We start from the raw sequence: 12,962 nt of genomic DNA, 5'->3' as shown, positions 1-12,962 counted from the left end.
GTTTTCCGATGCCAGACAGCAATTCCGAGTAAACTTCCCATCGCCTTTTTTAACAACGCTATCAAAGTGAATGACAGGCATAACACCGACGCTATAACATGGTCCAATCTTGATTGTTTTGGGTTGAATGGATCACATGACTGTGTCACATGACAACAAATATGTCATCGTTTTCAGATATCTCCGTTTTCCCCGTCCACACTACAATGCGAAGATGGCATTTTCAAATGTATCCACTTGGGACAGCATTTTTGAAAAAAGCTCAGTTTTCGCTGTTAAAAATGTAGTCTCGGAGTGGATGGAAGGCCAAAATGTAGAGAAAAAAAGATGCGAATTCAAATGAAAACTGGATGTGGCCTAAGTTGTTCAAGTAGTGACACTTAGTGTATCTAATAACATTTTAATAATTTTGCAAGTTTGATACTTTATTTTTAAACTCTCTCTCTCTTTCTCTCTTTCTTTTGCTCTCTATCTCTCACTGTCCCTTCCAATCAGACATTCCACACAGCAGCAAACCAATAAAGTCATAACAAGCACAAGCCAACTCGTTAAACAACTCACTGACATCATCAGCGGATCTTCACGGGTAAAATTCATTCCATTGTCTCTGACCTCTCCAATTCTGACTCTCATTTATCTTTCTGTACTGGAATAATTGTTATTTTATGTATGGGTATCAATCCATTCATAACTGTTATTCTTAAAACAAATAGTGTGCAGTAATGTGCACTGACAGCTAAAAATGTGTAGTCATAGTGAAGTTATGGAGTTGTTAAACTGACGGTGTTCTCATTTTCAAAATCATGCCATTTTCTTTTCCTGCAGCAAGACAGGCTCCGTCTGACGAGGCTTAAAACAGAGCTGTCGGATTCCGTGCAGCGATATGGAGACCTGCAGACGGTACAATTGAAATACACACTTGCTTTTTCCTTGTCCACACAAAAAAAAAAAAAAAAAAACATGCATTCAGCTTTAGCAGAGCTCCTTCAACAGATATTTGCAGATATCAGCCACAGAAAAATATCTGTCTAGGCTAACCCTCCCTTGCAGCAATACATTTATATTAGCCTTCCAAGTTAGGCCGAGGATTGAGAGATCGACATATAGCCACAGGTGCAAATTACCAATATAAATTCATTATTTTAGAAGGTAAATACAATACAAATATAAACATACAAATATATACAGTTGTGCTCAAAAGTTTGCATACCCTGGCAGAAATTGTGAAATTTTGGCATTGTTTTTGAAAATATGACTGACCATGCAAAACACTGTCTTTTATTTAAGGATTAGTGATCATATGAAGCCATTTATTATCACATAGTTGTTTGGGTCCTTTTTAAATAATAATGATAAAATAAATAACCCAAATGGCCCTGATCAAAAGTTTACATACCCTTGAATGTTTGGCCTTGTGACACACACAGGTTTAAATGGCAATTAAAGGTTAATTTCCCACACCTGTGGCTTTTTAAATTGCAATTAGTGTTTGTGTATAAATAGTCAATGAGTTTGTTAGCTCTCACGTGAATGCACTGAGCAGTCTAGAAACTGAGCCATGGGGAGCAGAAAAGAACTGTCAAAAGACCTGCGTAACAAGGTAATTTGTTACTTTATAAAGATGGAAAAGGATATAAAAAGATATCCAAAGCCTTGAAAATGCCAGTCAGTACTGTTCAATCACTTATTAAGAAGTGGAAAATTCAGGGATCTCTTGATACCAAGCCAAGGTCAGGTAGACCAAGAAAGATTTCAGCCACAACTGCCAGAAGAATTGTTCGGGATACAAAGAAAAACCCACAGGTAACCTCAGGAGAAATACAGGCTGCTCTGGAAAAAGATGGTGTGGTTGTTTTAAGGAGCACAATATGACGATACTTGAACATAAATGAGCTGCATGGTCGAGTTGCCAGAAAGAAGCCTTTACTGCGCCAATGCCACAAAAAAGCCTGGTTACAATATGCCCGACAACACCTTGACACACCTTTGGAGTGACGAGACCAAAATAGAGCTTTATTGTCACAACCATAAGCGCTATGTTTGGAGAGGGATCAACAAGGCCTATAGTGAAAAGAATACTATCCCCACTGTGAAGCATGGTGGTGGCTCACTGATGTTTTGGGGGTGTGTGAGATCTAAAGGCACGGGGAATCTTTTGAAAATTGATGGCAAGATGAATGCAGCATGTTATCAGAAAATACTGGCAGACAATTTGCATTCTGCACGAAAGCTGCACATGGGATGCTCTTGGACTTTCCAGCACGACAATGACCCTAAGCACAAGGCCAAGTTGACCCTCCAGTGGTTACAGCAGAAAAAGGTGAAGGTTCTGGATTGGCCATCACAGTCTCCTGACCTTAATATCATCGAGCCACTCTGGGGAGATCTCAAACATGCGGTTCATGCAAGATGACCAAAGACTTTGCATGACCTGGAGGCATTGTGCCAAGACGAATGGGCAGCTATACCACCTGCAAGAATTTGGGGCCTCATAGACAACTATTACAAAAGACTGCATGCTGTCATTGATGCTAAAGGGGGCAATACACAGTATTAAGTACTAAGGGTATGCAGACTTTTGAACAGGGGTCATTTCATTTTTTTCTTTGTTTCCATGTTTTGTTTTATGATTGTGCCATTCTGTTATAAACTACAGTTGAATATGAATCCCGTAAGAAATAAAAGAAATGTGTTTTGCCTGCTCACTCATGTTTTCTTTAAAAATGTTATATATATTACCGACATTTATTTCCATTTCTGTTTACTAAATTAAACTGGTGCAAGAAGAGTCATTTGAACTTCTACTCAGCTGAGCTGCTGTCACGTGTCTGGCTCTATTTGCATATTAATGTCATTTTTTCTTTTGTCTGACAGAAAATTGCAGATCGTTCGAGGGCCTTGCTTCCTCCGGCACAAAAGGACAGGAAACAGGTGAGTGCTGCAATATCTCAAAGTCCAGAGAGAGTCCTTTTCTTCCTCTTTGTTCTTTCTTGAGTCCCTGCGACAGTGAGATAAAGAGTATGTCTCTGTGTGTGATTGCCTGTGAATGAGGAGCTCTTTGATGCTCCTTTTTTCTCACCCCTTCATTTTCTAGCAAGTCAGACATAGATTGAGTTTCCTGTCACGTACTAATAGACCAGAGCTCTCAATCTGAGTGTTTGTTTGGAAGAACAATGTTTGTGGTGAGAACGTGAGAAGCAACTTAGTCAGTTAGTAGGTCAACAATGGAGTGTTGTGGCCTAGTGGTCTAGATCTGGGCAGGTAACTGAGCAGGTAACTGAAGTTTTAGCTTCAAACCAGTGCTGGTGCTGGGGGCTTGCAATGTGGCGTGCATTCAGTTGACAGACACCTGCTCCAACACAGTTTAATGACAACTCCTAATAATTAATACGAGATGGCAAAATCTAAAGGCTTTTAGGCCAGCCAATCAACAAACAGAATTTTAATTTGATAAAATGCAGGGATCAAATTTTAGTTAGCCTTCTATTAAACACTCATACCATTTTCTACAATTTCACCATCTACAACTATTACGACTTCGCATGAGGGTTGCCTACTCCTAATTTTGTTGTCCTCCACATCAACTCTAGTCACTTTATTTTGATTTTTAAATGATTTTATTTATAAATATCACGTGTGAATAGATTAATATGAATTTTATATACTGTGTATATATATATTAGATAGCCTCTTAATGTTATATCAAAGCCAGCTTGTGATGGCATAAAGATAATTAATTAAATTACTTGGATGTTAAAATACGTTTTCAAAACTAGGAGTAAGACCATTTAGGTGATAAAGAGGTATCAGATTTTGTCATCTGATTTGATGTGAGAAAGGAGGTTTTGGAGAGAACAAACAATATGTTTTGAGAATGGCCATAGTTGAAAGTTCTGATTAAGTTTGCTCTCATTTCGGTGTTTAAACTGACAAACTAAAATCTCCATTGCCAGAAATGTTCCCTAACCCATCTTGAGAGATAACTCAAGGATGTACTGACGATTGATAAGAATCAACTGAATGATATAAATTGTATTTTATGTTACCTCTACAATAGCTCAGGTTGGCTGGTACAGTATGTGACTATGGTACAGAAATACACACTCCCGTCTCAGTTCTGTTCAAATCCTCTCTTATTCCATTTATTTTGTTCTCTGGAGACACTGCTTTTATGCGCAACTCTGTCAACCTTGGCTACATCTCTGATCTTCCCATCTCCATCCACAATCCCTGGAAACAACAACCAGATCAATCAAACAAGATGTGTAGTTCTAATATTGAACATCATGAACACAATCAAAACAAACAACACGCTGAGCTGTTAGTCAAGCATAAGACATTATTCTTTGATCACAAGGCTCTGTCTGAGTCTTGTTGAGTTCAAAGAAAGAACGGGACCTGTTATCAGCACTGGCAATCTGTATGCTGATTCATCCAGGTAACTTGCTATTATAAACAGAAATATCACAGCTTTTATTAGAATACTCATGATGACAACCCCATATGTTTGAGTGAATTTTTCACTCTCATGTGTAATTTGTTATTCACTCACTTCCCATTGTGTAAAATAACAGATGATTCATTTTATTTGTTTACCATCTTTCATGCATACAATTCTCAAATTACTTATCAGTTTGAATTAAAACAACACCAAGAAATATTGAACACAAGACGCAAGAATCACACATGATAAATCAAAAAGGTAATAAAATGAATAAATACATTGGAGAACAAAATTAATTAGAGAATAGAAAGAATATGTTATAATATATAATTAATGTATTATATTATAATAGATAATAAATTAAACCCGGCAAGTATATCTATCACACACTGATCTACAAAATACCCAGATAGTGTAACATTTTCAAAGCATTTTCAAGACAATTAGAAAATAATAGAATATAATATATTCTGTTGTATTTTGATGTTTTATTTTTCATATATCAAAGAGATCCACCAAATGTTAGAAGGTGGTTCATTAATTCCACTCCACTTTTATGAGACACAGCTGGCTATCAAACACATATTAAGCTACAAATAACATAAGCTACACATATGCATTTTCTCAGACACTTATATGTATATATATATATATATATATATATATATATATATATATATATAGATCATTTGGGTCATTTAAGGTTTATATATTGTAGTTTTTATGGGTGCTGACTCCCATTTGAACAAATTACGAACAAAATGTTATTGTTTTTTAATAAAGCCACAGCAGTGTGTGGTAAGACCTTGAAATCAGAGGTAGGTTACGTAATATAATTTTTCCAATAGATCATTTAGATTAGTAAGACATTTATGAATAAACGTTTTAAACTGGGGATATCCCAAATTGAATGAGTCGTGCTGAGCCTATGACATAATGTAATTTGGATCCATTTGCTTTGAAGGAGACCTCTCTCTTTCCTAAACAGATAATATTTTATGAATGGTCTTGTGGCCTTGAAAATCTGAGCTTAATTCAAGCCAACATTTATTGTATATGTTGGAAAATCCTATAATGGCAAAGGACTTATTTAATGTTAAAACTGTAGCTTGCAAGTTCTGTGCCACTAGCATTGGAATTTTGTTTCAAAAATAGTGTTTGTTTTCAAACAGGTTTCCCCAGTCACTCCCCCATTTGTCAATGGTCGGAAAACAGATAGCCGTACCCCAAACACACACCATTGGTTGAGCCTATGTTGCTGTGTAAGGCTGGTTGGGATGTATAAAAAATACATGCAATGTTTTAATAGCAACACAGAAATCAACCTCCAAATGCTTTACTCAAAAAAAAAAAAAAAAAAAAATAAACTTTATATTTTTACGAAGCTACATTTTACAAGGGCAATTATGCATCTGAGAACACATACACATTAAAGGATAATTTATGTATACATCTTGTCAATAGATGATAAAAACCACCCATCTACAGTGCAAGCCGCTCTGTGACCTAACAAACATTGTACTTCTCCGTGGGTGGGACAACAACAACAGCGCAAAGGAGAATATGCTGTCGGCATGGCATTGTGCTGGACCGAGATGTATAGGATGTGCTGAATCTGAGCGGGAAGAATACAATGAGTCATCCAACAAATCACATAAAATAATAACCCACCTCGGGCCTTTGTCAATGTCATACATATGCAATTGGAGAAATTAGCAGATCAATGTGCTCCCGTATGTGACCAACTCCCACCTCTCTAACCTTCAGGCTGGTTCAACCTAAATGACTAACAAAGGTGACTTACTTTCCTTTTTACAGAATGGCGAGCCATTATCATTGATTTACTTTATCTCCATTTCTCCACAGCTGTGAAATGTCAGTGCGTTATCGTTATGTAAGTTGTTTACAAACAGAGAAAGTTGTGTAACTAGTGTCACTGCTGAAGAACACCCCAGAAGTTTGGTTAAAATCAGGTCTAACGTCTGTGATATTCCGAACAGTATGTAATCTAAAAAAATATTTTTCATGTTTGTTTGTGTGTGGATAGAGTGCGCAGACTCCTTTCAGTGAGCTGGTTGAGGAGGGAGCGTTGTTTGGAGTAGGAGAGAGCTTGGAGGGTGATAGTCAAGCGTTCCTGTCGGAAATCAGTGAAGAAGATGTGGAGATCCTGAGGCAGAGAGAAGAAGCACTTCTGCAGATTGAGGTAGGAGCTCAGTAGCCACACCCACTGAACACCTCATTGCATTGCTAAGCCCTGCCCTGTTTGTTATCTTTCTTGAGCTCTTCCTTATATATACTGTACCTTAGTTGGAGAAATGTTAATGTCTATAGAGCTGTACAGCTGTGACGTTAATTTGTAGGCAAATCCAGAAGGCTAATTCGCCATGGGCTCCCTCTACATTTTCCTATGGGGTTTTATAATGGGGTTTTTCAACTAATGAGTAAAATAAGGTCTGTGGTTAACATTACTTGACTATAGATGGTAATTTTGTTCTACAGCATAAATTACACACTTTCATACCTCAAACATGAATATTTGAAGCAGCCATGTGTTTTTTTTTTTTAAAAAGTTTGCAATCAATATGATTTTAAAATTCACGTTTGAGGTATGACTGTGTCATTTATGTTGTAGAGCAAAACGTCCACGTATCATCAAGTATTGTTTACCACAGGCCTTATTTTGCTCATAGGAAAATCCAGAGGGAGCACCTGGCAAATTCCTTTCTGTTTTTTTGGACTGCCACCTGAACAGCTCTATTCATTTGTAAATTAGAGATCTGGGACATATTCCTCATTAAAAAAAATCTGCAGTATCAAAAACTTTTTTAATGGCTCTTATTGTGTTTTTTTATTTATTTTATTTTTATTTTTATTTGGTTTTGTTTTGTTTTATTTCAACGTTGTTGTGTCGGGCTGGGCAGGCCACTTAAACAAGCAGTGAAATATTTTTTACAGCACAGGAACACAATGTTTACCGTTTTCAAAGAAATAAACCTACGAATGGCTTACTTTTAGTTGTCTCGGCATTTTAACCTGGGATAGGAGAAAGTATTATAATATTAAAAATCATTCATAATAAGATTAGTGGTGTCCATCTTGTGTATATATCTTAGTATGTAGTAGGAAGGGATTTGTCCTTCCATTTAAGCAATATAAGATGTATTGTTGTCTATGCAGCGTTCTAACAGGTTTGTACCAAAATTTGCTACAATTGGGGAAGGATATTTTTAGAAACCCCCCAAAAAGCACTTTAATTATGTTAGCTGTCGATAACAAATGTACACAGAATATCTGTATGGAGAGCAGTGCCCTTTATTCAGAACTTACAGGCACACTTGAAAAGAGTAACACAAAAATTACTCATTTTCATATGTACAAACAGAACCCTCAGGCCTCCAGAATTTTTTTGTAAGCATATTTGCTGTACTCACCATCATCTGTTGTAACAATCCTTTTAAAGACTCGATTTTCCTGAAACTCAATAAAACATTATGTTCTGCTGTTTAGTGGCACACACAAGCAGACAGCTTTTCATACACTATTGAAATGCGGCATCATGCTGCTCTATTGAAGTATGTCTTGTGTGTAGCCGAACAGCTGTTTTCCTCCAGATGTGTGTTTACACAGATGTGAACCTGCCAGGATGGGGTCATTCTGTTGTTCTTTGACATCAGTTTGTTCCAATTTCAAAGCATATGTTTTGGACAAGCAGCATGTGCTGTTTTTTGGATGCAGTTGGTTTAAAGAGAATAGTGAAAATGAGGAGGCCAGCTAGGACCCTGTTTACACCTGATATTCAGATCCGTCTCAGTTGATCACAAGTGGACAGTGCTAAATAAAGGGGTGAACAAGGTACAAAATGTTTTGTGATGTGATCACTCAACCACATACAAAGGTAGCAGAAAACTTATCTTTATGTGTCCCAGACAATGCCTGTCTCGCCTGACTACATGTGATCGGATCACCCATGATTAAAAACCCAGATAAGCACAATATGTCACAATATTTCCTGTGGTGACATATTTTCTGTTGAAACAGTTTGGGTGGGACATATCGATTTGCTTGTCCCTTTTTTACATAATAGGCTTTAGTTACTGTACGGCATGCCATGGACCATAATTTGGTACTTCCTAGTCATTTGCAGGTGGTATATGGGGGCGGATACATTCTCATTCTAAAGATCATTTGATTGGACAAAAACCTGTGTAGTACAGGATGAGTCATCAATATTTTTGTCAGTTTTCCCATTTTAAATGTGTTCAGTACTGCATGTGAATTTTGTCAGTGCTTGGGAGTACACTGGCATATTGATGACCTCAAAACTTGTACATTGACTAAAAGCCTCAAAACTCCATAGGGAAAAAATTTCATAGGGCCCTTATAGGTAGGGCTGTACAATTTGGACAACAAATCTAATTGTGATTATTCTGAAAAATATTGTGACTGCAATTTTAACTGCAATGTGATTATTTTTTTATTTATTTATTTTTTGTGGATTTTCTCCCCTTTTCTCCCCAATTTGGCATGCCCAATTCCCAAAGCGCTGTAGGTTCTCGTGGTGGCGTAGTCGCCTCAATCTGGTTGGCAGAGGACGAATCTCAGTTGCCTCCGCATCTGAGACAGTCAATCTGCACATCTTATAACGTTGCTTGTTGAACGCTTTACCGCGGAGACCTAGCACATGTGGAGGCTCACGCTATTCTCTGTGGCATCCACGCACAACTCACCACGCGCCCCACCAAGAGCGAAAACCACATTATGGCGACCACGAGGAGGTTAGCCCAATGTGACTCTACCCACCCTAGCATCCGGGCCAATTGAATGCTTAGGAAGCCTGACTGGAGTCACTCAGCACGCCCTGGATTCGAATGCAATATGATTTTAACAAAAATATGTTAATAATTAGGGATGTGCCCAAAGCCGAATACCTTATTCGGAAATGCACGAATAATGACTTCAAAATGAATAACGGATTCATCCGAATAATATAAAAAATATTCGTATGACTGATTATCCAAGAAGCACAAGAATAAAGTGACATTTTAAATAAACATATACAAAATTACAATTAATTTATGGATCTATGCAGACAATATTTCTAAAGTGTAAACCTTATGAATGAAAATGTGCACGGTGTGCTTTCAGATTGGATGGGTGCGGTCTTAACTCCGTTTGCGGTCTCTGTTAATTGTGCACGTCTGGAGCTTGTCAAGTGTAACATTAACTAAGATACAACATCATATACACTTTCCACTTCTTGAAATGTCTATGTTAATGTATCACACGATTCACAGGTGATTCTCATGTATTTATTTATAGCCTAAACCTGAGTGCGATGTTAAATTCCTGACCTGTAGTGATGATTTCACGTCGGAGCTCATCTTTCCATTTCTTAAAATTGACCACATTTATATCCACATCAGTGATTAAAGTAATGATCTGGTTAAGACTTTATTCCAAAAAAAAAAAAAAAAAAAAAAAAAAAGTTTAAATGCTCTATAAAGGTTTAAATGCTCCATAGTGTAGCCTATTCGTCTATTAGGAATATTCCTCCTCGTGTAAAATGAAGAAACTGAAACATGCCCAATCTTTTTTTTTCTTCTTCTTTAAACTGTGCTAAATTTGAGAATGTTAAGTGTTCTTGAACTCTGGAAAGGCACTATATAAACTTTACATTATTATTATTATTATTAGTCTATTATTATTATTATTATTATTATTATTATTATTACTTACTTAAATAATGGTGTCCTATCGTAAAAATTCCTGATAGACTTACGGGACTTTCACCTATTTGTAGGCTATATTGATTTTATTTTCATTTCTTTTAATGTTTGAATTTGTGTTAATTATTCATTGCAAAATGTGTGCTTGACATTTCACATTTTGCTGGACACATCTTGCCTCCAGAATAATGTTGTTTTTCATGCACAGACAAACAAAAATGCTGTTTTATGCAGAGAAACCACAACATATTCCACAGTTAATGCAGCCTACAAATTCAGCTTCATCCGGTAAGAAAAAAGAATAGAATATATATATATTTTTAAATAATAATTATATAATGATAATAATAACAAAAGTAATAATAATAATAATAATAATAATTATTATTATTATTATTATTATTACTATTATTATTATTAGGTTATTATTATGAAAAGACATATACAAGGCATATTTTATTAATAGAAACTATAAATGGCCGTTTCATTTAGTTTTGACGCACTTCTGGTTTAAGCCCCGCCCATACCCGGTTCTATCCGAATAGAGACAGATACAGATAATTTTGTCATATGAACAAATACAGATACAAATACAGATAATGGCTTTGCTGCACACCCCTATTAATAATGTTAATATAAAATAAATAAATAAAAACTTTTTTGTCCACATTGTTATAGGGTCTTAGACCACTTTTCATTATTATTTTTTGGAACCTGTAAGTTATTATTAAGAAATTATTATGGAAATATATTTCTGTAAAATTCTAATTCTACTACTACTACTACTACTACTAATAATAATAATAATATAATAATAATAATAATTATTATTATTATTGTAAAACAGCAGAATATTTATGTACTGATTTCATGCACTAATTTACACTTGCATGCAGCATTGCTCTGTGGTCCAGTTAAACTCATAAGTCTTTATTTTGGCGGAGCTTTTGTTTTGATGGAACATGAAGGAATGCATTTGTTTGTAGTTGAGTTCACAGTGGCCGTTTACTGCTGAGAAATGCTCTCATCCACTCTTCTGTCCACAAAAATCCGGTGTTATGGGGTTGCTTTATATTTGGATAGTAACTAAGCATATTTGGAAACACTCTGTAAATGTTACATGATCAGCTCAGTAGCCTCACGTGTGCTTTGAGTATGTGTACAGAGAACAGACGTGCACACATACATTCAGTGCAGCAAGCAGCGCATGCAGACCATTTATTTATTTAATTAAATCTCAGCACTTGTGGATTGATAAACACACTACCTCATATCGCAATTTCGATTTTATTTCAATTAATCGTACAGCTCTACTTATAGGGATGGCTCACCAAAAAATTTAAATTCTGTCATCATTTACATGCCCTCGAAAAAGATGTTAGGCAGAATGTTAGCCTCAGTGACCATTTTGCCTAACATCTCCTTTGGTGTTCCACAGAAATAGTAAGTCATTTGTTTGGAACAACATGTTAGTGAATGGTGAAGTAAATGTAGCATGTCATAATTATTGACAAGGGTATAGAAAATAAGTCACACAGATGGCAGTGTCAAAACAAATGTCTCTTTCTAGTTTGAATAGCAGAGCGTTGAATAACGAGAGGGGCTGCACGTCATAATGACCAATGACAACCTTGAGAAAGCCTTAGAATGAAGATGTATGGCTTTCCCCCTTGAAGACCTGTCTGAACTTCATAGACACTAATGCAACTACCACATCTACCTAACAGACAGGCATCAAACAATCCCATGTCCCGCAGCCTTCTTAATAAAATCCTATTCATCACATGGACAAAACCTGAAAGGACTCAAACAAAGCCGACAGCTTATTTTAGAGGAATTGGACAGTGTTTTTCGGATGATTGGAAGGGTGATGAGTATGAGAGTCTGTGCTCCAATAGCTCTGACGCAGGTTCTGGAGATGTCTCTGGCCCCGGGCCCATCCGAGATGATCATATCTGACAATGTGCTTTTTCCTGTCTAGCATCCTCCCCGCCTTCCCCAGCCTGCCTTGTGCTGCCTCCTCATGCAGTCAGCTCCACTCAAGTGAATCACCACTGTTAGTAACCCTTTTCTGAGCCCCACTCTCTCTCTTTTCATCTGTCCCTCTCTCTCTTGCTCACTGTTAGATGGGTTCCCAATGGAAGTGGTGAAGTTCGAATGTCTGTTATCCATTTAAAGCACAATCAGGTCCCCCCCACCCCACCCTTACCCTCTGCCTTCAAAATCTGATCTGTCCCCCTGAGTAGTTCGCATTTACTCTGTCGGCATGTGCGCTCAGGCAAACCCCTCTCCGGAGAACCATGCAACCATGCAGATAGAGGACAGTAGGGATACTCCACATGCCATTATGGATTCTCCATCTTGACTTTCTATGAAGCGTCCCTCAAAGGTAGTGAACTGTACCTCTGGGATGACTAATTCAATTTGGATATGACACTATATTACACTGAGGGTTTAATGGAAGCAAAGAACACATTTACTCTGCCCAATCTCTGCCCTCCCCCTTTTATGACATCTACCCCAGCAACACCTCTTGACACTTTGGCACTGGCCATCATTTAATCAAAATTAATTTATAAAAGGAAAACATAGGGCATGACAAAGGACAACTTTCAAGGGGAATCTGAATGCAACACATGGCCCATCCATGATAAAAAATACAGACACGTGTCTTCCATGCAAATGTGTCCAGTGCATCCCTTTTGCCCTTCACTGGGAAATGGAAGTTTCAAAGCTTAGCGAAGCTACAGTAAACCACTCTAATGGCAAATAAGCACTGCTGTAACTCTCCT

The 12,962-nt window shown here is 37.0% G+C and overlaps 1 protein-coding gene across 2 annotated transcripts in view; it reads left to right on the top strand.

The window, feature by feature from the left end:
• tsnare1 (T-SNARE Domain Containing 1) overlaps window positions 1-12,962 on the top strand; it is a 263,550-nt gene that overhangs the window by 120,822 nt on the left and 129,766 nt on the right. For both annotated transcript variants that reach the window (XR_007899452.1, XM_051720402.1), the window contains exons 5-8: window positions 496-586; window positions 826-900; window positions 2,875-2,931; window positions 6,492-6,647. Coding sequence is in view for 1 of the 2 variants with exons in the window: in XM_051720402.1 (XP_051576362.1) it covers window positions 496-586; window positions 826-900; window positions 2,875-2,931; window positions 6,492-6,647 (379 nt within the window). In the remaining variant the exon portion in view is untranslated. The remainder of the gene's footprint in view (window positions 1-495; window positions 587-825; window positions 901-2,874; window positions 2,932-6,491; window positions 6,648-12,962) is intronic.

The sequence above is a fragment of the Myxocyprinus asiaticus genome, chromosome 16 (genome assembly GCF_019703515.2).
Source record: "Myxocyprinus asiaticus isolate MX2 ecotype Aquarium Trade chromosome 16, UBuf_Myxa_2, whole genome shotgun sequence".
Lineage (NCBI taxonomy): Eukaryota > Metazoa > Chordata > Actinopteri > Cypriniformes > Catostomidae > Myxocyprinus > Myxocyprinus asiaticus.
Note: the sequence above shows the minus strand (reverse complement) of the source record. Positions and strands in the feature narration are given on the sequence as shown.